The sequence below is a fragment of the Rhinolophus hipposideros genome, assembly GCF_964194185.1.
Source record: "Rhinolophus hipposideros genome assembly, chromosome: 12".
NCBI classification, from domain to species: domain Eukaryota; kingdom Metazoa; phylum Chordata; class Mammalia; order Chiroptera; family Rhinolophidae; genus Rhinolophus; species Rhinolophus hipposideros.
In genome coordinates, this window is record NC_138058.1 from 68,441,540 (window position 1) to 68,467,703 (window position 26,164).

The window sequence follows — 26,164 nt, forward strand, 5'->3', positions numbered from 1 at the left end:
GACTCTTCAAGTAAAAGTGATTTATACTTATTAGTGTAAAATTGTTTCATTACTTAAAAAAATTTAAAATATTTATTTTTTAATTGAATATACTATATTCAAATCTGGGGAAGTGTCATTACTGTCCTTGGAACAAATACTATCTTTCAGTGACTAGAATAGTGCGTTGAGGCCAAGAAGGTTATTAACAAAAACAGTGTTTGTTGGTTTAAAGGCACCAAATGGCTACTTGCAATGCTGTTCAGTCAGACCCTAGATGGTCCACAATAGGAGACTCTTCTGGTTCCTAAATTGGACATTATTTGTTTTTGTTAAGCCACCTTTCATAGCAAATGCTGGAAATAAACTTTGAATGTCATACATTTGTCCCTTTTAAGTTTAGGCCTTGATTTTTAACCTCTAACTATATAACTGGCAAAAGAGCAGCTTAGAACTCAAGGATAGGACTGTCTAAATGAAAGGCCTTCACCCGATGGAGACTCGGTCCCCTTCTGTCTCAGGGAGGGTACTAGCCATTTCCCTACCTAACTCATAGGCATTTTTAATTTTAATAGAAAGTTTCACAGTGGGGAAAACAGTAAAACAAAATCTCACGTGCCCAGCTCCCAGCTTCGACAATTAATAGAATGTGACCCATCTTATTTCATGCATACCCCTACCTGCCATCACCCTGCTCTTGTGGATTATTTTAAAGACAATCCCGGTCATCGTTTCATTTTATCCATAAATACTTCCATGTCTACTTCTGAAAGACATATTTAACCATAACCACTACAACAGTAACACAATAAAAAAATCACTAACAGTAATTCTTCGGTATCATCAAATATCGTGTGGTTGTTTTGAAAGATGAAATAGTGTGCTCAGGAGTACGTGTGAGACTGAATAACCTGGATAGCGTGGTGAGCACGAAGCGCCCATACTGGCTATGCTGAAAGCAAGTTTGTGTCCCGTTTCTTAAACGTTGGTTTTTACAGGTATTATCAATGAGGGACCTGGGACTGGGGAGAGCAGTCTTTCAGCTTCTGACTCCCTCAGTGGCTAGCCGTGTGACTTCGGGCATGCTACCGTCTTGGGTCTCTAGTTGCCTTGTTGATAAAATTGACCAATTAAAGCTCCTTGAGGGATAATTGTAAGCATTAAATTAAATAACGTACGCTCCATCCATGGGTTCCTGGAGAGGCTTAATACATTATAGCTGTTATGTGGTGGTAGCACAATCATAATAACAAATGGCACTTGAGGAGCATTGTCTTGTGCCTGACGTTGTGTTATGTTATCTCACTGAATGGTCACAACCCCTCTATTCACTGACCCTGTTATTGTCATCCTTGCTTTACAGATACTGAAATCAGAGGTCACAAAGGCCCACTAAGAATTGGCCAAGTCAGGCTCTAGACAACCACTGCACGTTCTTCATGGGTTTGTGGTTGTGATGGATTTACTCTGAGAATCTCCAAAATGGTGCACTGTGTACATGCATACGTTTGATTTGTGTTGGCTATTCAGGTGTTGAATACCACATTGTTTTTTTCAGGAACTACTGCAGAAGTACAGTTACCTCTACGATCTGTCCCGATCAGACAGAGGGAGACTCCAGGAGCAGGCTGTGGCCATGTGTTTAGATGGTCAGCCTCTGAGGATGATTCAGCAGCTGATGGAGGTGGCTGTTGGCCCTCTTGACATCTCCCCCAAGGATATAGTACAGAGTGCAATAAAGAAAATCATCTCTGCACTGAGGTAAGCTGGGAAACAGTCACTGAGGAAAACCGGAGGGGATATTTTGCCAATCATACAGTGCTTGTTTCATGGTTGTCATAAAGATAAAATACCACTGTAATGCAGGGTCTCTGGTCCTGCTCTTGGTGGGTGGACGCAGAATATGGTGAGGCTGAAAAGGACCACCCACGGAGCCATGGATAGAGGGTTCATACCACTATATTCTTGCTGGCAGCTGGGTTGGAGACACAGGAAACAGGAGCCACACGATTGCAATCCGCTTTTCAGCCTCACCATATTCTGTGTCCGTCCACCTGCCGAGAGCGGGATCAGAGACCCTGCATTACAACTATCATGCACGCATAAGCACTATGTCAACTCTGAAGTACTTTATAAAAGTGAGAGAGAGTTTTGGTAGATTTCTCAAAGTCTTATGTCTTGAGAACAGAGAACCATGAAAATGTTTCATTATTGGTATTGTGTGTAATATGTCAAGAAACTAGCTAACTTTTGGTTAGACACCCCCTGCCCCCAAATTATGCTTGAAATAAGGGAAAGGCCAAAATGGCCTGGGAAACAGCTGAGTGTCAGACTGTCATGTGAGCACAGGGTGCATTTTCAGATACTGCCTTTTCTAATTTCCCCTCCTTGTAGCAGTGGGAAAATGGTTCCCAGAGGTTCTTGTGAATTACACAAGGCAAGGTTAATTGTATACTGAAGAAGTTAGACATCTGTTAAGTGTCTTAAGACATTATTTACCTGCAGTGAATGGCAAAAAGAAGCCCCACAATTGAGGAATTCTAACTTTATGCTGATATGCTGGTGTCTTTATGGGAATTCATCTAAGAGGATTAGAAAAACGGGGAAGGTTAAGCTAAGAAAATAACGAGGCATCAAGTGCTTTCTGTGAATAATACAATTAGGCTAAAAAAGATTTAGTTGTGTTTAATTCATTCTCCTTTTAAGCATTCTTTGTAATTCTGTATGGCTCTTGAGGAACTTTTTGATTAAACGCATGTCAGTTTTCAGCAGCTGAAATCAAATGAGCCTTTATCAGTTTAATTACCCTAGCTTCAGACAGTTTTCACCTTAATGCTCTGAGGTATCTGGTAATTTTATATATAGAGAAATAAAATGTGACATTTTTTAGAAATAATAAATGCCAAATTAATAAAACTTTTTTCTATTATTAATAATATGTTTCGATGGTGGTGGTTATAAGAACCACTTTCCTCTTTCAAATGATGATACTTGTTTGCCACATTTTGTATCTTTTGATCCATAGTTTTCTTTTTATTGTTTCTTAAACCAAGGTTTAGATGGAGTTCACAAAAATAAACATTTTGAAACATTAGTGCTTTGATACATTTAGTTTATTTCCAAACAATTGCATTTTCATTAATAATTAAAATAAAAGGACGTGATATTTTTACATTTATAAAATTCTGACCTAACATATGCCTCTTTCCCTTCACCCAGTTCTACTAAAGATTTGGGTCTGATCTAATAAATGTTGTGCTAAATACAGAGAAGACATTCAATAAATGTGAATTAAATCTTTTAGCAACAGAAGGAAAGGGAACATTAGTTCAGCTACCTCTTTTTCAAAAGAAAAGAAATTCCTAAATGTCCATAACATTTGCCTTTGAGAAATTTAACAAAATTTAGTAGACATAAAATAACAAAGGCAAGAAAATATTTGAATCCAGCAGTTGATTTAAGCCGTAAAACTTAAATTATTCAGGAAACTCCTCTAAAACTTCTCTTTCCTCTGTTACATTTTCAGAATTCACCCGAGTTCCAGACATTCCCATTTGTACAATGGGCATAATAATAGTACCTGTCTCGTGGGCTGTAGGGATTATTAAATGGCAGAATACATATAAAGCAATTCACAGTGCCTGATACCTATTAAGTACCATGAAGATATGAGTATTTCGATAAAAGGTCAAGGGGGGAATTTAGATGATTGTTACATATTTAATATTTAAAATACCTCATGTATTGAATGTTTTTTGAATGGCAAATGCAGGTAGGTTTCGTTATTCTCTCGATATGAAACCACGCATGTAAATTAGACTGTGCGTTCCTTAAGGCCAGAAAATGTTTCATGTCCATGTCCTTCGCATGTAGTGTGGGGCTCAGTTCATTTGTAGCACACCCCACGGGTGGCTGTGAGCTGGCAGTGTGTGCTGCCAGCATGCAGCCATGCTCACCTGAGAGTAGGTGCCATGCTTGTGTCTGAGGCTGGGCCTCTTCTCAGTCAGTCTCCTCTCTCTCCCTTTGCAGTGGAGGCAGCGCTGACCTCGTTGGGCCAGGGGACCCACTCCAGGTCCTGGAACGTGTGGTCGCAGCCATCCACGCCAGTGTGGACAATGGGTAAGACGAGAACGTATTTGCGATCTCATTTAATGGCTTTCCCTCAGAGTCTCAGAATTACTTTTACTGTCCATACGTACAAAGCTTCCAGGACTAAGCAACGTTTCTAGACGTTTCTGAAGCTAAAGCTGAGCACTTTCTGAGTAAGGGGCGCTTTTGCAGATGGAGACTCGGTTCCCACAGTTGCATGCTTCCCCGTCAGCTCCGGGAGGATGCTCACCTTCTCTCCTGAGCCTTGTTGGCTGTGAGAGCCTGGAGAGCGTGTCTTCTTACCTCCGTCCTCAGAGGCCGGGGAGGAACTGCTCTAAGCTTCTTAGAGGGGAAGGGATTCACGTCCCCAAGGGGTTAACTGTATCGGCTAAGCATGGACATTCCTGGAGTGTATATATTTTTTTAAAAAAGCTTTCTATATGTTAGATCTGTCTTGTCTGAGGACTAAGAGTACATAGGCTTTATAAGTCTAGAAAGCTAGTGTCTCTAATGCCATTTTAGAAATAACGTTTCATTCAGGTGCAGTTGCACTGATAGGAATAATGGCACCAATGAATTAACAGTTAAGTACCTCCCACAGTTTGCTGTCATGTGTCTGATATCCGTGTCAACCCTATAAGCCCTAGCCCCAGTTGTCTTGTTTTAATGGAAAATACAATACAAGGATGATAAAGAAGCATTTGAGGAAACTCCCCATAGTTCCATTCAGTGATGTAATTGTTTTTATTTGCACATTATCTTCTATGTAGTTATTGTTCAGGTACAGAAACATTTTTATCTAGTTTGGATCAAAATCTATAAACATTTCTTTCTTGCTAATGTAACTTTTTTCCATTTGTCTTTAGTGATTTAGTGATTATTATTATTTGATGGCTGCATATGTTGTTGCCATTTTCAGATGAGAATAGGAAAGCTCAGAGCGCGAAGTTGACTTTTCCCAGAGTCGTAGACCTGGGAAGTAGAGCCAGGAATCCAGGCTGGCTCCACGTCATGCGTTTCAGCACTCGTGCCTTTAGAGCGTGTTTCCATACAGTGCTTTGTGCCACAGGTCTGAGCGAAAGAACAGAGGATAAGCCATACAGCTGCCTATGGGAAAGCATCGCAAGCAGAACCCTCTCCTTACTTTGCCTTTTGTCTTGCACATTCCTCTAAACCCCTTTATTTGTGGGTCTTTAGCTTCGGCAGTGGCCACTTTAGGCTTCTTATTCTGATGAGAAATTGATTCATTTTCTGCATGTTTCCTGTGTACCATGCTTTATGCCAAGTCACGAGGAGTTAAATGTGGGTCAGAAATAACCTCTAACCCCGAGGACTTCAGAGTCTTGCAGGGGAGACCAGCTTGCCCATCGCCCCTAGTTAGTCTACTATAGAGTGGTAAGCGCTGTGCACAAAACAAGGTGGAGGGAGTGGTCTGCTCTCCCTGGGGAGGTCCAGGCGGAGGCACCAGGGGCAGCACTGGGCCTGATCTAAGAAGTAGGAGTCTGTTAGAAGGAGGAGGGGGTTGATGGTATTCAGGCTGAGGATCCAGCACGGGGAAACACTCAGCCACCTTCCGGAGGGAGGCGCCATCTAGCCGCTGCCCTTCCCAGCCGGCAGCTCCCCAGTGAGCTGCTGTCAGCTGCACAGCTGCGCTCAGGTGATGCCCACCTGGGCCCTGGCCTCACGTGATGAAAGGGATCGTCACAGGCATTGCTTTAAGCCCCTTCCAGTGGGGTCTCTCGGTCGTGTCCCACTGGAAACACCTCAAAAAGATTAGAAGGCAGTGCTTTTCTTAGTGAATTTCCTGCCAGATATACAGAAGACTCCAACTTGGGTCTCTTGAATACAGACTAGTTCTTTTAAGCTTCTGTTTCCAAAGAGGAAGACATTAGGGACTGGAGATACAGAACAGGATCTTACTTTTTATTCCAGAAACACAATAACAAGTTAACACACAAAACTTCAGAGAATTTTTTGTTTTTTGCTTAGAAAAGAGAAAGAGGAAGAAAGACAAAGTCACAACTTTTATTCCTGGCAAGTATTTGAGTCACATTAAACCCGAGACCCTTGACTACAATTTCCCTTCCCACAATGTGCCTGGCAGAGTGACATGGGATTCTGGCTCTTCTGAAAGGAACCCTGCCAGGTCACTTCTGACTTGGCCTCACGTGACTGCATAAGCTCCAGGAGGCCACTCCAGGCCTGTGTGCCTCTTACCCTCCCTCTTGGTGACACAACAAGCCTCCTTCAGTCTCAGCCCTGTAACTTGAACTTCCACTGCCCTCCATGGCTTCTGTGTAAATAGCAAATCATCTCTTCATACACATTGTCAGCTCGCTCTTTCCCTCTCTCTCTTTCTCTTTTTTTTACATGCTCTTAGGTTAGGCATACATCATCTCAGAAGAGAGAGAGAGAGGGAGAAAGGGAGAGAGGGGAAAAAGAGAGAGAGAGAGAGAGAGAGAGAGAGAGAGAGAGAGAGAGAGAGAGAGAGGTCCACTAGAGCGAGTGAAATCCAGTTCCCTCTTGCTCTTCGTGCCCTGTGAGGCAGTCAGTCCCCAGCGGTTCTGGAAGTGGCCACAGTGTAGGAGCATCATGTTCTGTGACACGGAGCCCTGCTGACAGCCACAGCCACCGACAGGACGGAGGACCCACTCCCCTGCTGCAGTATTTTGGCCACCGCAGGCTGTGTATGACCAAAAGGGCGTGAGCCTGCCCCAGCCCGCATGCTTCTCTAATCCCTAACATGAGGATGATATTCTGCTCAGAAATCCTTCATCATTCCCATTCCATGCGAAGTAAGACCAAATACCCCAGTAATAACGGTTTACACTAATTAAAGTCAGTACTAGATAATGATATTATGTGCTTTACTATTTTCTTTTATGCATTTCTTTAACTCTCAACAACCCCATGAGGAAGGGTTTGTTATTCATCTCCAATTTACAAATAAGGAGACTGAACCGTTAAGTGACTTGGTCCATGTAACACATTCAGAAAGTGGTAAGTCTGGGGCCTGAATCCGGGTCTGACAACCGCAGAGCCTGTGCTTTCAAAGTGTGAAACTGCACTACCTTTACAGCCTTGTCTGCAAACCCTCGATTGTCCAGGTGAGGAGACTGTCCTGCCTCAGCGCTGCCCTCTGCCTCCCCACCCAGACATCAGTGCCTCATTTGCTCCCTGAGTGTGCTGTGTTCTTTGAAATCTTTGGCCATTTTCCCTCCTTGCTGTTCCCTTTGTCTGGGTTATATTTTCCTACCTTTCCATTTATACACATCCTACCTTATGTCCTCTACGAAGCCTTCCTGGTTCTTTCTCCATTTTCACTGTACAGTTTATAGTAGTCATTTGGAGAATCGTTACTTTGTCCCTTTTAAAGTCCTGTTCCATTGTATTATTCATTCTTTGAGGGCAGAAGCCTTGTACTTTTTCATCTGTGTCATCAAGCACAGACTTGGATGAGGCTGATAATAGAAATAGTGACGATTGTAATGGTTGCTATTTATTGCGTACTTCCTCTGTGCTGCACACTGGGCTCAGGTGCTTTATGTGCATTTTCTTGGTGTCACGGACTCCGAGAAACACACTTTTAGGGCCTTTGTCTACTTAACTATAAGATGAAAATGATGATATATTCATGACTTTTGTCTAGAGTTGTTAGGAAAGGACGGGGCCAGGGTTGATGGGTTCGTGCAAGTCCAAAAAAAAGTTCTTTCCAGTACACTGTACTGTCTGTTAACTTTGCATGTAGTGATATTCAGGAAATATTTGTGGAATTCTACTTTTTTGCACCCCAATTTTACCATTTTTAATACATATTAAGAAGCACATTCATAGCTAAAACTAACAAATGACTTTGTAAATTTAGGAACTGCTTAATCCAGTTGTTCATAAATGTCCAATTGTAGTTTCTTTTATTCCTAAATACAAATGATAAATTCTGTTTTTTAATTTAAATTGCCATAAAATTGTATTGACGGGTATATTATCAAATGCATACTTAGAGATATACTTAGTGTCATTGTAGAATTTTATTCTTAGAAGTTTTAAAGGAAAGTCTGTGGTCTTGTCAGGGTGTGGAATTTGGGACTCGGTCTAAGTGACTTATTGCGGAAGCCTCGCAAGGATCTGGTTACAACCAAACTTGTATAATTCAGTGTTTTGTCGTGAGTCACCAGTGCCTTGTGGGAGTGAGGCTTCTGATGAATAACGTCTTAACAGATGTTGATAGTTATTCATTGACATTCCCATCAAATAAGTTTTTTCCCTGAGATGGTCCCCTTGGGGTTACAAGAAAAGGGATTCTGATACTGTGTAGAAAGTTATACAACATATCCTCTTCTCTGAATCCTTGCAGACTACACGGTTCTTTAACACCCAGGCATTCATATGTTATATTTTGAGTAGTATGAAATTTGATACTCTAACCACCATACTGAAATTCACAGAGGAAGGACCTGGGCTTTGAGGATTGTACCATTGTAGATGTTTGTGGGAGTATCATCTCACTGCCATGAAGCCTAATTCCTTATCTATAAAATGGAATTTACATGGGCAGCTTAGTGACTATAGTTAACAGTACTGTAGTGTATATTTGAAAGTTACTGAGAGAATAGATCTTAACAGTTCTCATCTCGAGAAAAAAAAATTGTAGCACTGTCAGGTGGTGGATGGTAGCTAACCTTACCATGGTAATCATCTTGTAATATATACATATATCAAATCATCCTGTTATACACCTTAAACTAATACACTGTTATGTGTCAATTATACCTCAGTAAAGGTAGAAAAAACTAAAATACCATAAAATAAAGTGGAATTTATAGTAACTACTTTGCATAATTATTGTCAACTAGTAATATATAAATGTCAACTAGTTTATATAAAATTACTAGAGCGGTGCCTGCACTATTAGTATTGTTAATAGAAATCAGCATACTACTTATTAAACTTTGTGTAAGAAGTAGCGTAGCTAAGGACATATTGATTAATGATGATTTTTATCTGCTTTATGTAACTCATTTTAATGTGACACTGTTTAAAAATTACATTCATTTTATACAGTTTAACTACCTGCTATGGTTTGCTATAATTAAAACCTAAATTTTTCCTCTCAATAAGAAGAAATAGTTACCCAGGGAGTAAGTGTTGAAGTCAATCACTGTATTTGATTACTGGAAGAATAAAAAAGACTCAGGAGTTTCTTTCTCACCCTGGTTTCTGCCCTGCAGAGAAGCGCTGGTTTCCTCCGAGGACTTGCTGGCGTGGCTGCGGCCTTTCTGTGCTGATGACACAAGGCCCGTGAGGCCCCGCATCCAGGTGCTGCAGATTTTGGGACAGTCATTCCACCTGAGTGAGGAGGATAGCAAGCTCCTCGTGTTCTTTAGAACAGAAGCCATTCTCAAAGCCACGTGGCCCCAGAGACAGGTAAGGGAGCATATGATGGCTTAGGGAGTGTTTTCCCTGTTAACAATAATCAGAGGTTGTTTCTTGATGACTTTAAACTGCCTTCCAGTAAATAGTTGGCCTGGTCATGCCAATTTCCAGTACGTTCATCGGTCCAGCTATGTGGCAGTTAAATATGTGCAGTAAAGTTTGTTTCTCTTTTTCCATGCGCTTTAGTATGTATATGCACAGTAGATGTTGTCTTACTCACTTAACACGTGTGTGCCATTTTTCTCTTCAAAAGATACAGTCAGGGATTTCCACAGTACCAGTTATGGCAGCTCACCCTGTCCCTGGAGAAATACAGATCTAAACGGAAATGCAGTGTGCAATTTAGCTAATTCCTTTCTTTCGTGCTCTACCCAGCTACTCAAATGCCCTCTCTTCTCTTCTGTACTTAGATGGAAATACTGTCACAGTGGATCTCAGTTTCTCCATCCTCCATGCCCCACTCAGTCCATCCTTTCTTTGGAGCCTTCCCTGACCATTTCAAACATAATTGAACTTTGAGTTCACTCTTGAGCTTTAATTAATTATTGTTGTAATTGTTATTAAAAGTGTTGCCTCCCTGCTACTGTGAAAACTCAGAGTACCTGGAGGATGTACTTCCAGTCTTTTGATTTCCTCTCAGGTTGCTGTGCACATACTCAGAGCTTACATACTGGTTGATTGAATAAATGGGAATACTAATTTCTAAATCAAAGAAATACGATGGCTGCTGAAGAGTGGCTTAAATTCTAAATTGTTGTAGTCTAAAGACATGGGATCTTAGAGCCCTGACTTCAGTCAAGTGCATTAGCGTGCAGAGGAGACGATATGCCAATAAAAGTTAGAGAATAAGACTAACTTTCTAGGGGTTCAGATAATCTGATCTGCGGGAGAGTTTCCTAGAAGTCTGACTCCAACTCGGTTTACCGTCTAATTTTAAAGCTTTGCTTTATAATTTATATGTTCTTACTACTACATTCAAAGAACAATGAATTTCTTTTTTAAGCACACACCAAATATTTTTGCGACTCATCTCAGAGCATATTCATACTTATTGTCATATGTTCTTGTTTCCCGCCATGAGATAAATGGGTGAATGCTGTAATCTAGTCAGTAGAGTTAGAGACATTGAGATTCCAGAAAGGTGTGCTTCTCAACGATTCTCTAATCTTGCCAAAGGATTGTATTAAAGACTGCTAAAACCTGAATAGTACTATCTGTTAAGCACTGTGACTTTATCAACATATTTAGTTTCATCATTTTGCCTGGAATTACATTAGGGGACCACTACTAGCCCTTTTAAAGAGTAGTGTATGAACACACATGCAATAAGCTATGCAATACATTCCGGTCCTTGACGTAGTGTAATAGATGTCGGACGTATGCTTGTTTTCAGCACATGTGAAGGCTTCTGTAGCGTCGCCGAGGTAAGCTCTAAATTGGGCGCCGTGATGTTTGCCATGTGGAACTTTAGATTCTGCCTCATCCTGAAGTGAATGAATGACCCCTCCGTTATGCACTCTACTGACAGAACCTCCATTTTTCAAGTTCGCAACCTTCTCAATTTCATCTTCCTTCATGGCTGGAGCCTGGCAGGATGATGAGGCTCATTTCTCTGGTGGGAGCCTCACTTCATGTTATGTCAAATCTATATACCGAAAATATTGCGAAGCAGCATGGAAACCGGGGAAAGGGGAAAGCATCCGTCTTACCTGTCATGTTGAAGCACTAGAACATACACTTTAATATTTGGGCCGAAACGCTTCAGAAATAATATATTTTTTTCATTTAAGCATTTCTCAATGTTCCAGTTACTCTAAGAACAAGTTGCAACTTTTACATGATTTCAGTGATTTCTGGAGATTTCTGAAATTTATTTCTTTGTAGCGTACCTTCTTCTAAATCTGGGATGTAAGGCAGCTTTGTCTAGAGTCCCTTTCCATGCACTTTCTAAACGGACTTGAGTTTATTGCACTGAGTGCAAACTGTTTTCTCTCATTTGCAAAGTCTGTGCGTAGCTCCTCGTTTCATCACTGCTTTTTCGATGGTGCAGACTTTTTCAGGCCCTCTAGAAAATTTCTCTCCTAGACGTCTCATGACTCCAGTAAAAGTCATCTCATGTCCTCCCCACTGACTCTTACTTTCCCCCAGGTAAGAACAAGTTCCCTGTTCTTGGCAACTTATGATCTGATTTTCTTCAAGTATTTGGTAGTGAAAATAATAAACTACAATAGTTCCTTAATTATGCTATTCATCTGTAATCTTCTCCAAAAATAAATTAAATCAGCAAGTATCTCCTCCTCCTCCTCCTTTAAAAATTAAGTATTCCATGTCAGCCTATCATTTCTGATTCAAATCTGTTTTGAAGGGCAAGTGAATGTGGGGGCACTCTGTCTTATACTAGTAAATACCTGTCTGCTCTGTGGAGAAAGAATGCAGGAAAAGCATGGCATCAGAATAGAAACAGCAACTGCTTCTGAAATGTCACAGAACTATGCACGTCATTGAAATATGAGGTCGTCTCTCTTATGGTTTTTTTAAAAACTGGGTTACCTTTCACTAGAGCAGTGAAAAGTTCAGGGCACTAGTGGACACATACAAGCATGTGTCTCCGGCTTCCCTCTATGGTTGTTCTATAATCTTCTTAGAGAAGATTCTTAACTGTGAGCCTTGGCCACTTGGTGTGTAAAATGGAACCTTGAACTGGAGGAGATAGTAGATGATTTACTCACCTCATCTGTCATTTCTTCCACACATTAAACTGTCATCTTCATCTTTATATACCAAACACCTAAAAGACCCCAATATGTGGATTGCGTGGGTTCTCGTTCGTCTTTATTTCTTCCTATCCTCTTCTCCATTCCCAAAGCTAATATTAAGCATAGCGATGGATTCTTACAGAGGAAAGATAAGAATAGATGGTGACATTACAATGTTCAATGACCAGAAAATATGGAACCGCTACCTTTACTGTGACTGGTAATCCTCTTAGGCAGATTTTGCATACATCAAAGAGGGACTTAATATTTAATTATCCTTGAGGTGCCCAAAGGAGTGGCCGGACAAATCAATGCGTTGCTGGGAAACCAGCCAGCTCCTACAAAATTGAACAGAGTCTGTGGAGCCTGCTACCTCACTGGTTCTCAGAGAGACAGCAATTCCTAGCTTTCTAATGATTAGTTAACAGAATTAAAAATTCAGAGGCTCTCATATTTCAACAGATTGAGAGGCCTTCATTTCTATTCCAGAAATGTGCACCAGTTTATAGGGCAAGGAGAGGGAGGAAGAAGAGAACAGAAAGTGGAGGGAGAAGGGGTGGATGTATTGTGTTAATTGCCTATGTACAATTTATCTGAGTTTTTCAGGTTTTGTAATTTTCTGGTTAACTGGTGCATGAAAAATATGGGTCAAAATACTGATATTTCCTTAAAAAATTCCATACCCCATCACCTGTTTTCCCCTGTTTTTATGTAAATAGGAACATGTGGCTTGGAGTTTCATCTTTTAAAATTTCTAAACTTTTAGTTGTAAGTGATAACCAGAAAGAATTAGTTTTAAGACAACTTCTAACCTCATTACAAGTTCATGTATTTTGCGTACTTTGACAAATGCAGAAACATATTTACCCTTTCTGTCAGAGGCCAGTTTGGCTTCATTTGCCAAAAAGAACAAAAAACAAAAAAATACACTTCTTTGTCAGACAGAGCTCAAAGAATAACAGAAAAGTTTAGTATGCAAAGTGATATTTCCTTGTAAAGAACTTATTGTTACCTTACATGTTTTCAAAGCTAAGACTCACTGATGTATGATTTGCTTAATCAAATATACGATAATATATGATGTTAAAAATATATGTGCACACATACTTACTTAATATATCCCTTAAATAGGCATGAAATTAGATTTATAGAACTACAGGAGACTTTGAAAAGCGTCCCAGTCCCGTAATTATATTTTATAGAAAAGGAGATGGATGTCCAGAAAGGAAGTTACTTCCTCAGATTTTTAGCTTAAATATCACCATTTCTAAAATGACTGCCTGCTAAATTAGTGACCCTGTCACAATCAATTTTGTGACCCTTTTAATTCTCTTCTAATCATTTACCCACTATCTGCTAACTTCTACCTACCTATTCTTGTATCTGTTTATTATATGATGTGTATCTTCTTCTATTAGAATATAAATTCCATGAGAACAGGGATCTTACAGACACTCATTAAATATTTGTTGAATAAATGAATATTAAATCTTAAAATCGTGTCCAAAATCACCTTTAAAATGGCAGGGCCAGGTTCCTGACACTCAGTCTGATGTTCTCGCCATGAAGGATGAAGGACTAGCCCACGTCGCTTCCTTCCCCTTCGCATGCGAGCAAAATGGTCTGCTTGGAATAATGGAGAGGTTTCCTGATGGAGCGGCCTGCTGCTCTTAGGTTGATACTGTTTAATTTGCCATAGTTTGCTGACAGTGATTTTTGACCAGACAGTTGCTTCTCTTTTGGAAGTGTACAAGTCACAGCATATTTGTTCAGATTGGGAGCAGAAGATCTGAAATGTTAGAATAGAGCTCCGTGTGCCTTTTTACCTAAGATGATTAAAGTAGAGAGAGCACCAATATTTACAGGGTCCTTCAAGTATTTGAAGACCTTGAGAGTCTCTTTTTACAAGTAATGGGTTCTTTCTTTTAAAGTGTTGCCCTCCCGTCACTGGCATCACTGGGAGGAGAGGGGCTGTGGAGTGTAGAGTGAGTGCACATTTGAAACAGCCTTGCAAGGTGCTCACCACCGTCTCTGAGCTTCCACCAGGCCCTGTGGCCTGTTTAAGGTTGCACTGCTGTGAATGATGGAACTGGAGTTCAAAGCCACTTCTGCCTGGTCCCAAAGCCTGTGTTTCTGGCCCAGTACCACACTTCTTCCCACTTGGCAGCACTGACACGTGGCCTCCAGAAAGTGTGCTCTGCTGGGCTTTTACTCGTTCCACTGTGGATTTAATAATAATAAGGGCTGAATGTGATTAGGCCTGACGAGTCATGAGGTTGATCAGAGAACAGAAATCATTGCTTCATCTTTTAGGGTTTTTCGCTGTGATATGTAGCGCTGTGTATGTTAGCTGCTGCTCCGTTCAAATATTCTGAGAAGTGCCGCATTATTGGACAAGAACACTCGGTGACATATTCACGGAAGGTTTTTCTGGCTCAGGTTACATGCTCTTCACTCTGGCAATAGAAGAAGAGACGAGGCAATTAGTAGGAAAGTGTTGGGCTCTTCACCACACAGACCTGCATTCAGATCGCAGTTTTCACCACTCACTAGTTCCGCAACCTTGGAAAAGCTGCTAAACTTCTCAAACCTTAGTTTCCGTGTCTATGAAATGGAAACAGTATACAGTGGTTGTGAGGGTTAAATGGGATAATAACATGCAATGTTCTAACTCCAGTCCGGATAAATGGACCCCATTGGTGCGGGGCCTCTAATTGGGTGGAGGACACATGTGGAAACCAAGAAGCAAATAGGCTAAAAGTGTGGGGGTTTGCGGGAGGGCAGAGCTGTTCTGCCTGGAGGCAGTAGCGGAGACTGCTGGGAGGGGCCTTGAACTGAGCTCAGCGCAGCTGCGGGTAGTGCAGGCGTAAAGGCAAAGCCACCAGAGGTGAAACTGCAAAGAAGCAGGCCAGACTGAGGAGAGCCCCAGGGTTTTGTGCAGGTTTTCCCTCGGTGGTGCCAAGGCCGCGTGGAAGGGAGATGCCGAGAAGCAGCAGGATCACATCTGTGGTTTTTCTTTTTCACTTAATGATATTCTCAAGTTTGGAGATTCCCAGCCTGTAATTGTGCTGAATATATGGGTTTTAGGTGCTCTTGTGCTTTATTGTTTTGGAGGATGTATAGGTTTTCTATATATAGAATATATAGGAAGCCATATAATTCAGTGGCTACCGTTTTCTTCTGTGCTGCAGAAGTCTCTCTGGATGCCTTCTAACTGGAATAAAAAAATTAGAGTCAAAATAAAAACTGAATGTTACAGCAAAAATCTGTTTTCAAGTAAGCTGAAAAGCTGCTGCAGGAGATGCTACATGTACTGTTAGTTTTCATGGGTGTTTTAGGGCCTTCTAGGCACCAGGATTTGAATGTATATTACATCATCTAAGCCTCATAATAACCCTTTGATATAGCTGATCTTATCACTCCACTCAACACATGGCATTTGCGAAGTATCTCAATGCTAGAATGGGGCAGAACGATGTATAGTAATGAACTATCTATACTAAGAGCTGCCATAGTCACTCAGTGTTAACTCCAGGTTAGGTACGTAGAAAGGTGTGTGTGTTTCTGTGTGGATAGTGCATTGTATTACGTTACGTGTTATGTTATATTCGCAAAGTAACGTGATATGTTAGGCATTATTACCTTATTGCTACATATGAGAGCACTGAGACTCACAGAACCTCTGTTTTCACGTGGTCACAGAGCTATTAAGTGGCATGGCCAACATTCAAATCTGAGTGTGAGTGATATACTACAGTGAAAACTTTCCAGCTCCATGAATTATGCTATTAATATTTCATCAACTTGAACTAAAAAAACAAAGTCTGGCCTTAAAACAGAAGCTTCAACAGCAGCTCTTTAAATTAGACACACATGTATTTATAGGGGATTATTATTATTATTATTATTATTTTATGTCATGATTACTTATTTGTCCTAGAGGAAAAATTTGTAAGGCAACATCTTTCTCTTCTTATTTTAACACAAAGTATTTTCCTCTATCATATGTCTCATTTTAAAAAATGTCTCACATTATATTTAGCCAAGTGAAAATATGTATTTATTGAAGTACACCAGCGCATATGGTCGTGCCCTCATTTCTGTTTTCCTTATCAGGACACCTTCCCGTGGCAGACCTTGTACCCTTCGCATGGGCTGGGGAAGGTGGTTTGAATCTTCAGGCTGTCTCAATAACACATTCTGCTTTTATTACAAGCAGTGCAAGACTGAGTACTTATGGAATTCTCTCAGTACCTATATCTACTCTAGTTCTTTTCTGTAGAAGTGGAAAAATCTGTCAAAAAATAGCTACCTGACTTTCAGTATTTAAACTTTAGTGCTATTTCCACAATTTTATATTTTCTATTTAATAAAACTCATACTCAGAAATGGATGTGATCATAATTTATGTTCTGTTGATATTTTCTTGTCTAATAATAACTAATTACTATACTTATTAGTTACAATACTGTTTATTGAGTATTTACTATGTACTAGGCATGGGTCTAAATACTGCTTAGATTGGTGGGGTAGTCCACCAGCATATGACAGAGCCCAACAGCTTATGACTGTTTGGTTTTCTAAAACTTTGACTTCCTTCACCAGAGAGTTGGGTTGGACCCAGTGGACACAACAGACAGAGTTGGCCACCTGAAACCTTACTAAAGGGGTAGCTTTACAGACAGGGTCCAGTATCCTAGAAATCAGCTCTGTCATCTTTTTTATCTCTGTATATCTGTCAAAGTAGGGATTTTTGTTTGTTTTGTGTTTTGAAGCCCTGCATACAGACAGCTCAGTCTGACTTACTGTGTTCCTGAAAGGAATTGCAGTTGCTTGGCAACTTTAAATCAAGCGTCATCATGTGAGTCCCTTAGAAGCGGCCTAACAGCTCATGAACTTGTATGGAAGACAGTATAGTGATTAACATTACTAGTATCAATAATAATCCTCTCCATGTTGGTAATTATTTTCTGTTTATACAGTACTTTTATCTGCACTGATACCTATTTCATATCCACAAATACCTGCAGGTAAAATAAGCTGTCAGTGCCTGTAGGCAGATTTCAGGGGAGGTGCCTCAATTTAAGATAGTTCTGTTCAAGTCCAGCAGCCACAGAGACATTTAAGGTGAAAGCTGTCTTCGTCTGAGAAGAGGTGACTCAGTCCACTTTCTCAAGGACAGTGACTGTGTCTGATAAGGAGGCTGCAGCTACTTGACAAATTGACGTACAGCAAGGACTAAAGTCACCTCATGCAATGAAGAAAGACATACTGCTTTCAGAGACAAAAGGGAAAGAGATACCCTCATGTTTGAGTCACATTTGAATTTCGCCCTTTGTCCTATTTTGTATAGTTAGTGGTGTCAGTATAAAATCTACACAGTGCTTGTAAAATATTGGACATTTTCATCCCCAGCTCACTGGGGAAAGGATGGAGGTACTAAAAGAGGTATATGTGCCTTTTGTTTCCACTAGGGAAACAGACAAAAATAAAAACATAGTAAAAAAAAAAAAAGGCAATTTCTCTCGTTTATTTTCGCTAATTTGTGGAAAGCAATGCTTAAGAGTCATTTTAAATACTATGTTCATTGCACAAGTAAATGTTAAAAGATAAAGTTAACCCACGATTCTGTTACCCTGAAATGGCCATATTTCTTTGTTTTCTTTTTCTGTCCTGTTCAGTCTATAGACATAATTCTTATTAGAAGAAAGCATAGCACACATCTGGCTTTCTACTTTTTTGTATATAGCATATTATGTAGTTGACAATATAAACAATATCATTGTGTGCCTGACGTCTGCCAGTTTCTTTCCTGGCTGTTTAATTCACATTCTCTTATTCAATATTCACAACCATCGTATAAAGATATGTTACCTTCATCATACAGAAGAGGAAATGACGCCTCAGAAAGGTCCAGGAATGTCTCCAAAATAAACATTTTTCTGTGTTACTTGGACTTAATCAGCATTCTTTTGAAAGCTGCGTATTTGATCAAACTGCCATTTATCATTTATTTTATAGTCTCCTGAGGAGGTATGTTGGAGCACTTAATAGCCACCTACAGGTAGTTTTTCCTCTATGTTAAATTATGTTCTGTGGTCGTTTCACATTATAGTTGTTTGGGCACTTATGTCACTTCTCTGTACTTCTTATACTTTTATGAAATATATTCAGATGCTGGGATTATGTATTTTAATATTGATTGCATTACTTCCTAGAAAAGAAACATGTGTATCAACGTATATAATGATTATCCAGCAAAGTGTATTCTTTATTATGTGTTAAGCATGTGCTCAAGTCCATTTTTAGGCCCATTTTCTTCTCATAAGGTAAAGCTTTTGTAGCTACATTGGTAGAGAATTTATAACTGCTTTCTTAAGAGCTGAGTAACTTAACAATTTGAAATCCTTTATGATACGTGGGAGTGTGCCAGTGTGCATGCACAAAATGGGTGATTCTGTAAGTTACTGTATTTTTCACATTTATATTTTAAACATGGGGGCCAATTACTAATAAAAAAAGTAAATTACTAATAATTGAAATGATTAGTGAGTGTTTAGAAGAAAATGTGTCCTGACAAGGACATGCTCTTAAAAAGTTTGTGCACATGAGAAAAGCGTTATACAAAGACATTTATCACTAAACACTTTTTAGAAATGGAAACTATTATTTGTACACTAATATAAAAGCAAACATGTAAAAGTTTAATTTATAGTTTCTTTTCTCTTTCCTTCTCTTGTGACAGTTAATGTCCTTAGAATGTACAGGCTGTTACCCTTTTCTGAAAAGAAAGAAATCTAACTGATGTTGAAAGCATGAATCGCTTTTTCCTAATCTCTTCCTTCTCGTGGTATCCAGCAAATAACCTGTATACACTGCATTTCATGGAAAGGAAAAACTTACTATTATTCATTAAACTGCAGCTAATTATGGAAACTGGAATATTGACACCGCTGGGAACACTGGAGCCCCATCATTCAATTGTTGTAACATATTTTTTACACGTAAAACCTTTTCCACAAATAAACTCTGTGAAAACTTAGATTTTAACGCAGGGAGAAAAGAGCAGCCATTTACCAACCCTTTTCCCAGCTGCAGACCTGCAAGCACCTCCAAACTCCCGAGACTTCAAGGATTTTTGGACCTCGTTTTTCAGATAAGGAAAATTAAGACTCACAGAGAGGGGCTTTATAGAAATCATACACCTAAACAAGGCGTCAGTAGTCAATGCATAATATCAATAAATTTGCCGTTTCTGGGACGTTTGAAGTATTTTCCTTCTTGGTGGCATCTAATTAAACCTTATGTTTGTTTTTAATAAAACAACAACAGCCAACAATTTATGGCACCTCTGTGAATAGTTGATGTTGCTCTGTGCTAAAATATTTATGAATGCTGAATTAGCTGCATTCACTTTGTATACCCGTTCGTTACTGCACTCACTCCATGAGCACTTAGTATGCGTTTACTGTGTATCAAGCGTTAAGTGTTAGGGATAAACCAGTGAACGAATAGAAGTCTCTGTTTTGAAGGAGTTTCCATTCTCACGGGAGACGAAAGGCAATAAACAAACATGTAATGAATGCACGGTACTTGTAAGTGCTAAAAAGGAAAATAGAAAAACAGAGAGACAAATGGGGTGGGGAATGCTACTTCACGTAGGGTCGTTACGCAGTGCGTTCTCCGGTAAGGTGACATTTCAGAAATTTGAAGGAAATGAAGGAATGAGCCGTACAGCTTTCTGGAGAAAGAATGTGCTGGGCAGAGGAAATGTCAGAATTCAGGAGGCGGAAGTGTGCATGATGGCATGCAGAGCTCCGAAGCGGCCCCGAGGCTGCACATGGGCCAAGGGTGGCCGGGTCCCTTAACAACAGAGGGATGTCTTCAGTCTGAGATTTTGTTTTTTAATATTTCTTTATAAAGAGGCAAGAGACTATTGGCAAACCTCCAGTTAGACCAAACTCAAAGCCTGTTTAGGTTATTGAGCCTCCTAGTTTCAGGACATCCCGATGTGATTGTAATTAGACATTAGCTCTCCCACTTGCTAGCTATGTTGCCAGGACAGATAAGCCTGTTTCCTCATCTGTAAAGTGAGGCTAATAATATCTGTGCTGTTCTCTACACAAAGCTCTGTAAAGGCCAACTGACTTACTGGATTATAAAATTATTTCAAAACCATAAAATGCTTCAGTTATTCCATAGGAGAATGACATGCGGCTTTAACGCAGGTTTTGAAGGATCTGACCGGTCCCTGGGTGAGCAGGACTTCCCATAGTAATTACCCATATCTTCATAGTACATATCAACTTTTTTGTGAAAATGCAGAATTCATAACATGACTTTTTCAGATGGCTACATGGGATCAGAGTCAGAATGACCATTAAATTACATGTCTTGGAAACATGCATTAGTGTAGACAATTAAGCAAATATATAGCTAACCATCCATTGTCATTATCCTTTCAAAGTATTATCATCTGAATCTTAGTTACCCAATTATAGAGAATTTATGTAAAGAGAGCCTGGGAAATGAGAACTAGCTTTTGGCTTGCTTTTATATTGAAAACTGCCTTTTAACTTAAAATAACAAACCTTTTTATCCACAGAAGTTTTGGAGATGTGATTTGTTTTAGGACTACCTCAATGTAAAAGGAATATCATTTGGTTACTCCATGGGAGGAAAAATGAATATTCTTTGTTTGACCAAGACTTTTACATTAGAAATGTAGATGTGATTCTAGGAGAAAACAACCCGAAACATATGACAAATATATTTTAGTAAAATCGTTAATTTCAAATTAGAGAAAGTTTCTAGACAACATGAAGACTTAGCAATAATAATGCTCAGCTGAAAATTAGAAATGCATTTAGGGTAATTTAAACTAAAAAAATCCTGATAATGTTTAATATGGTGAACTCTTATAATTTCACATAAAACAATTTAGTAATTTGAATTAGCACATTGAATGTTAATAAGCCGGTTCTGTGGAAATCTACGTGTTAATTTTTTTTGGTAAAGAGCGTTAAGAACCTTCCTATGATTTGTTCCAAACAATTTTTAACTTAAAGGTTTGAAATGAGTAAGGCATGGAGCTTTTGAAGGTTTTTTTTTCTTTCGGTTTGTGGGGGATTTGTTGAATCTTTTCTCAACACATTGTAAAATTTTTCAAAACAATGTTTAATCAGAATAAAAAAAAATTGAATTCTTCTGTAAACCAATTCAGCAACTTTTGCCATCAGTTTCAAGTGTGTATTTCAACTTTCAGGTGGACGTAAGTGACATTGAAAGTGAAGAGAACCGCTTCTCTCTCTTTATGGAGCTCCTGGAGTCCAGTCACCAAGAGGTTGAATTTCAGCACTTGGTTTTGCTCTTGCAAGCTTGGCCACCTATGAGTCATGAATATGTGTAAGTATTCACATATGATTAGACTTCTTTTGTTTCTGTGGTTTTGAAAATTCAGTACCTTCAAAAGAGCCAAATGAAAGAAGTATATATAAAAAAAAATTTTCTGGTTAACTTTTTTGACAAGCTTTTTTGTTAAATTTATTGGGGTGACATTGGCTAGTAAAATGATACAGGTTTCAAGTGTACAATTCTATAATACATCACCTATATATCACATTGTGTGTTCACCACCCAGTCACTTCTCCTTCCGTCATTATATATTTCACCCTTTTTACTCTCTTCACCCTCTCCCCTTACCTTCTGGTAACCACTAAAATGTTGTCTGTGTCCATGAGTTTTTGTTTCTTCATTTGTCTGTCTTGTTTATTTGTTGCTTTCAGATTTATATCCCAGATGCATGAAATCATAAATGGTTCTTGACTTTTTCTATCTGACTTATTTCCCTTAGCGTGATAATCTCAAGATCCACCCATGTTGTCACAAGTGGCAGTGTTGCATCATGTCTTATGGCCAAGTAAGATTCCTTTGTGTATATATGCCACCTCTTCTTTATCCAGTCATCTATCGAAGGACACTTTGGTTTCCATGTCTTGGCCACTATAAATAATGCTGCGATGAACATAGGGATACATACATCTTTACAGATGTTTTCGGATTTTTTGGTAGATAATTAAAATTGCTTTTTTCAAATATTGGTTTCTTTCCATTTCTTCTTGCCCCTAAACCCAAATATTTTATTCAATAATATCAGACAATGCTTGATAATATCTGATTTATGTTGTCAACAAAATAATTTCATTCCAGTTTTTCTTTCTGCCGGGACATTTTTTGACTCTTTTAACATGGCTTACAATGCGAACTTGAGAATCCATATGGAATAAATTGATAATTCCCATTTATTGAGAATACATGATGTTATGTGCAATTTACATGTACACGTACGATCAGTTCACACAGCAAACCTACACAGGAAAGGTGATGTTACCTCATTTTACAGATGAGGAGGAAATTGAAGGTCAGAAGTTAAATATCTTCAGGCCTCACATGGCTAATAAGTGGAGGAGGCAGAGTCCTAACCCACCTCTGGCGACCTTCACAGCCCGTGTTTCCTCCAGGTCATGCTGAGCTCGCAGCTGCCACTCAGAGCTGCGTGGAGTAGTTGTCCCATCCTTGTGCTGTCAGCCAAGGATTCCTTTTGAAGACATGGTCAGATCTCCTCAGAGCACATATGCAGTCTGGCAGGAACTGCTGCTCCTTGTTGGCACCGGGCCTCTGGGCAAAGGCCTGCTGCTCTAGGACTCATCTCGCTCCTCCCACACTCGGCAGGCACTATGTACTCCACACATCTGCTCATGTCAGAAGTTAGAGGATTTCCTGAAAAGGAATGATTCTGTGTGCAGTTTCGAACCACTGGAGAACACCTGGAAAATACTCTGTACCTCAACCCCAGGAAGAGACTGTTTAGGAATTTCTGAAGAGTGGTGATGTTTTATTTTGTTGTGTTTTTTTTTTAACCAAGTGTTTTCAGAAAGAAGAAAACCAACCCTTTCTTAGACCTCTGTCATTTGGGTTCGAGATGGCATGCTGGCCATGTAGCTTTTAAGAATAGATTCTTAGCTTCATGGTGTGAAACTCCATAGTGCAGGTTCTCACGTCATGAAACCTTCAATGCACTGAAACAGCATTTCCATCTGGGTCCCTGCCGTCTTGGCGGACGTAGGAGTCCCATGTTGACCATGTTGACTTGCCGAGACAAAGTCTCTTTACTGGGGCCTGGGAATCAGTTTCTAAACAACTCCTGGTGATGGTGATAATGTGAAGTAGATGCAGGCCCCACTAATTAGGTTGTCAACAATGCCTTACTTTTTAAGACAATCATTAGGGCTGAATGTAGATTTCTCCATACACTCAAAACGGAGCAGTCAAAAGAGAGGGTTTCAAATTCAAAATGAGACAGCTCTAGGTCAGTGAACTGTAGTTTTACAGTTTCTGTTACTTTTAGAACACTTCAAATCACCCACAAGAAACAAATCAGCTTCACCTAAAACACTTACTGCATTTAAAACATTTAATACATCTGTAGACAAAAAAAAAAGTTAATTTTAACAGTATATTCTTTTGTAGTCACATATGAAATGAAATTTGTAAATTGCTAACCTGGATTTTACAGTCCTTTTTTATGAAATCAGCACCAGAACAGAGCATTACCGGTCAACTTAACCACTCTTGCCAGTCATGTCTCCTTTACGAGATAACCAGAGGACAAGTTTAACCTTTCTGTTTCTGCTTTTCCAACTGAAATTGGTATTTTACCACAAGAGAACATATGATGGGATACTTTAAAAACAAGTTCTCAAATGTACTTTTGCATACATTTCGCCCCCCAGACAATCCAATGTATGACTTCAGCACTTTCAAATAACTAAAATAAAAATGACAAAATAGTGTTGGGGAGAAGAGAAGACAAAGCAGGAGGGAGGGAAGGATGGTGTGACAATGACTGAATGTTGCCAGTCAACACAATAAAGTTAAAAACTAAGAAATTTGCTTCATCCGTGATTGCTAATTTAATAGTATCAACTTTAGAGTTTTAGTGTTAGTCCCTTACAGGAAAATGCATGGAAAGGAGAGTAGATTTGTCCTTGTGGGAGATGCAAAGTCTCTCTCCAGTGGATCACAACCGGCTGGTGCAAAATACATGCTGATTGTTATGAAAGGCACGTTGCTCAGCGGGGCGGGTTGTGCTGGCAGACCAGTATGTCTGAGGCGGTGAGGCAGCTTGTCAGAGAAAAACCCGGGAGAGCTGAATTCAGACTCTGAAAGAAAAAAGCAGAGGGCTAGTCCTTGGGTGTAAGAAGACTCCTCAGTCAGTGAGTCAGAGCTTTGTACTTTGAGATAAGCAGTGTTGTCCTCACAGATTGTTAGTTTGAGCTGAGACACAAAGGCTGATGTTGTATGTCCCCTTGTCGTTGTTGCACTTGACGTTTTTCTGAGGGGCAAGGAATGAAATCCTTCCCAGGAAAGGACCATCTTGAGGTGCTCAGTGTCTAGAATCTAGAACTGTGTTAATGAGACAACAGTCTTACTATAAAGCAGTCAAATTATTTTATAATGTGGTAAGTAAAACCAGTACCCTGTTCCTGGGGCCATGGAATGCATGTACCTGGAACTTGTCTCTTGAAATGTAAGTCATGATGTTTTTTATGAGACAGAGAGTCGTGGCAGCCAGAGAAGGGAAACAAATGGCACACCATGTGTGCTTTTATGTTTCAGAAACAAGAAAACTATGTGACGCTCAAAGCCTGAGCTCCCTACTGCTTGTCATTGCTTCCTCGCTGTGTGTTCCCACGCTGACCTCTGAACGGCCCTGATTGTTATTAGTCCTGCCCTGAACCCAGAGTCATAGTCACATGAGAAAGAAAAGCTGCCAGTAGGTAATAAGTAGTAAGAGGTACCTGCCATTAAGGGTAACACTTCGCAATTGCAAACATCGTTAATAAAAGCCACCCTATTTAAAAATGTCTTGTTGCAAATGTTTCAGTTTTAATCACTTCCGGTGCCTTGCGTTTTCCTCCCTTAGAACCAGCACAACGAATAATCCTTGGGTGAGACTCGGTACGGGGATGCTGAGCAGATGTACAGCGGAGAACAAGGAGGGACTGGGGAATGAAGTTTTGAAAATGTGTCGCTCTTTGTATAACACCCAGCAGATGCTCCCTGCAGCGGTGAGTGGGCTTTCGGGGAGTGGGGGAGGGGTCATGCTTTTCCATATCGAAACTCTGCATGATAAGCAGTTATCAGTGATTGTACTCGAAGAGCATTTAGCTCAGGTTATCGGTAGGTAAAGGCCCACAATTTATAACAGGTCAACCAAAGAAAACCAATGCTGAAAGGATGCTCGGAGGTGCTTTTCTTTTTGCTAGTGCTCTGAAGTAGTGTTCCTTTGACAATCCCACAGTATAACCCAGTTCTTAATTCCCTTTGGATGCCCTTTTATGTCTAACTCAAATTTATGTTCCAAAGAGGCGTGTTATCTCTGACTGAACCAGGCCGGGTGGTAACGTAGTAGTAAGCCTTGACACGCCTCTGGGCAGGTAACCGAGAACTCTGATTTTCACGTACTTTTTGACATTAGTAATGAGATTGCATCACCACAATATTTATTCTCTACAAATACGGTAAAAACTCAGCCACCTCCATTTTGACCTCAGTTCTCTGTGCGACTGTCACAGAGCTATTTGTTAATACATACAAGTTTGTACATTCTAAAATGAGCATGTGTTAATTATACCCCTCTGCTGTGGATCCACCCTCAGCAATGCATTGTTTGAGCAAGTTACATGTTTTAAATTCAAGCGTTTGGATAATGGCACTAAATTGACTAATTGGTTTTTGAGTTTCTACCACATAGGAGAGAAACTTGAAAATAAAATTGTAAACATGGTTCTCTGAATCCTCATTGTACTCACTCAAGGAAAATATTCTCGTCATGAATGCACGTA

The 26,164-nt window shown here is 39.8% G+C and overlaps 1 protein-coding gene across 1 annotated transcript in view; it reads left to right on the forward strand.

The window, feature by feature from the left end:
- Positions 1-26,164, forward strand: part of NBAS (NBAS subunit of NRZ tethering complex) — a 275,617-nt gene that overhangs the window by 230,745 nt on the left and 18,708 nt on the right. The window contains exons 46-50 of the mRNA XM_081069547.1: positions 1,538-1,740; positions 4,009-4,098; positions 9,297-9,492; positions 21,523-21,662; positions 25,243-25,387. Coding sequence (XP_080925673.1) covers positions 1,538-1,740; positions 4,009-4,098; positions 9,297-9,492; positions 21,523-21,662; positions 25,243-25,387 — 774 coding nt within the window. The remainder of the gene's footprint in view (positions 1-1,537; positions 1,741-4,008; positions 4,099-9,296; positions 9,493-21,522; positions 21,663-25,242; positions 25,388-26,164) is intronic.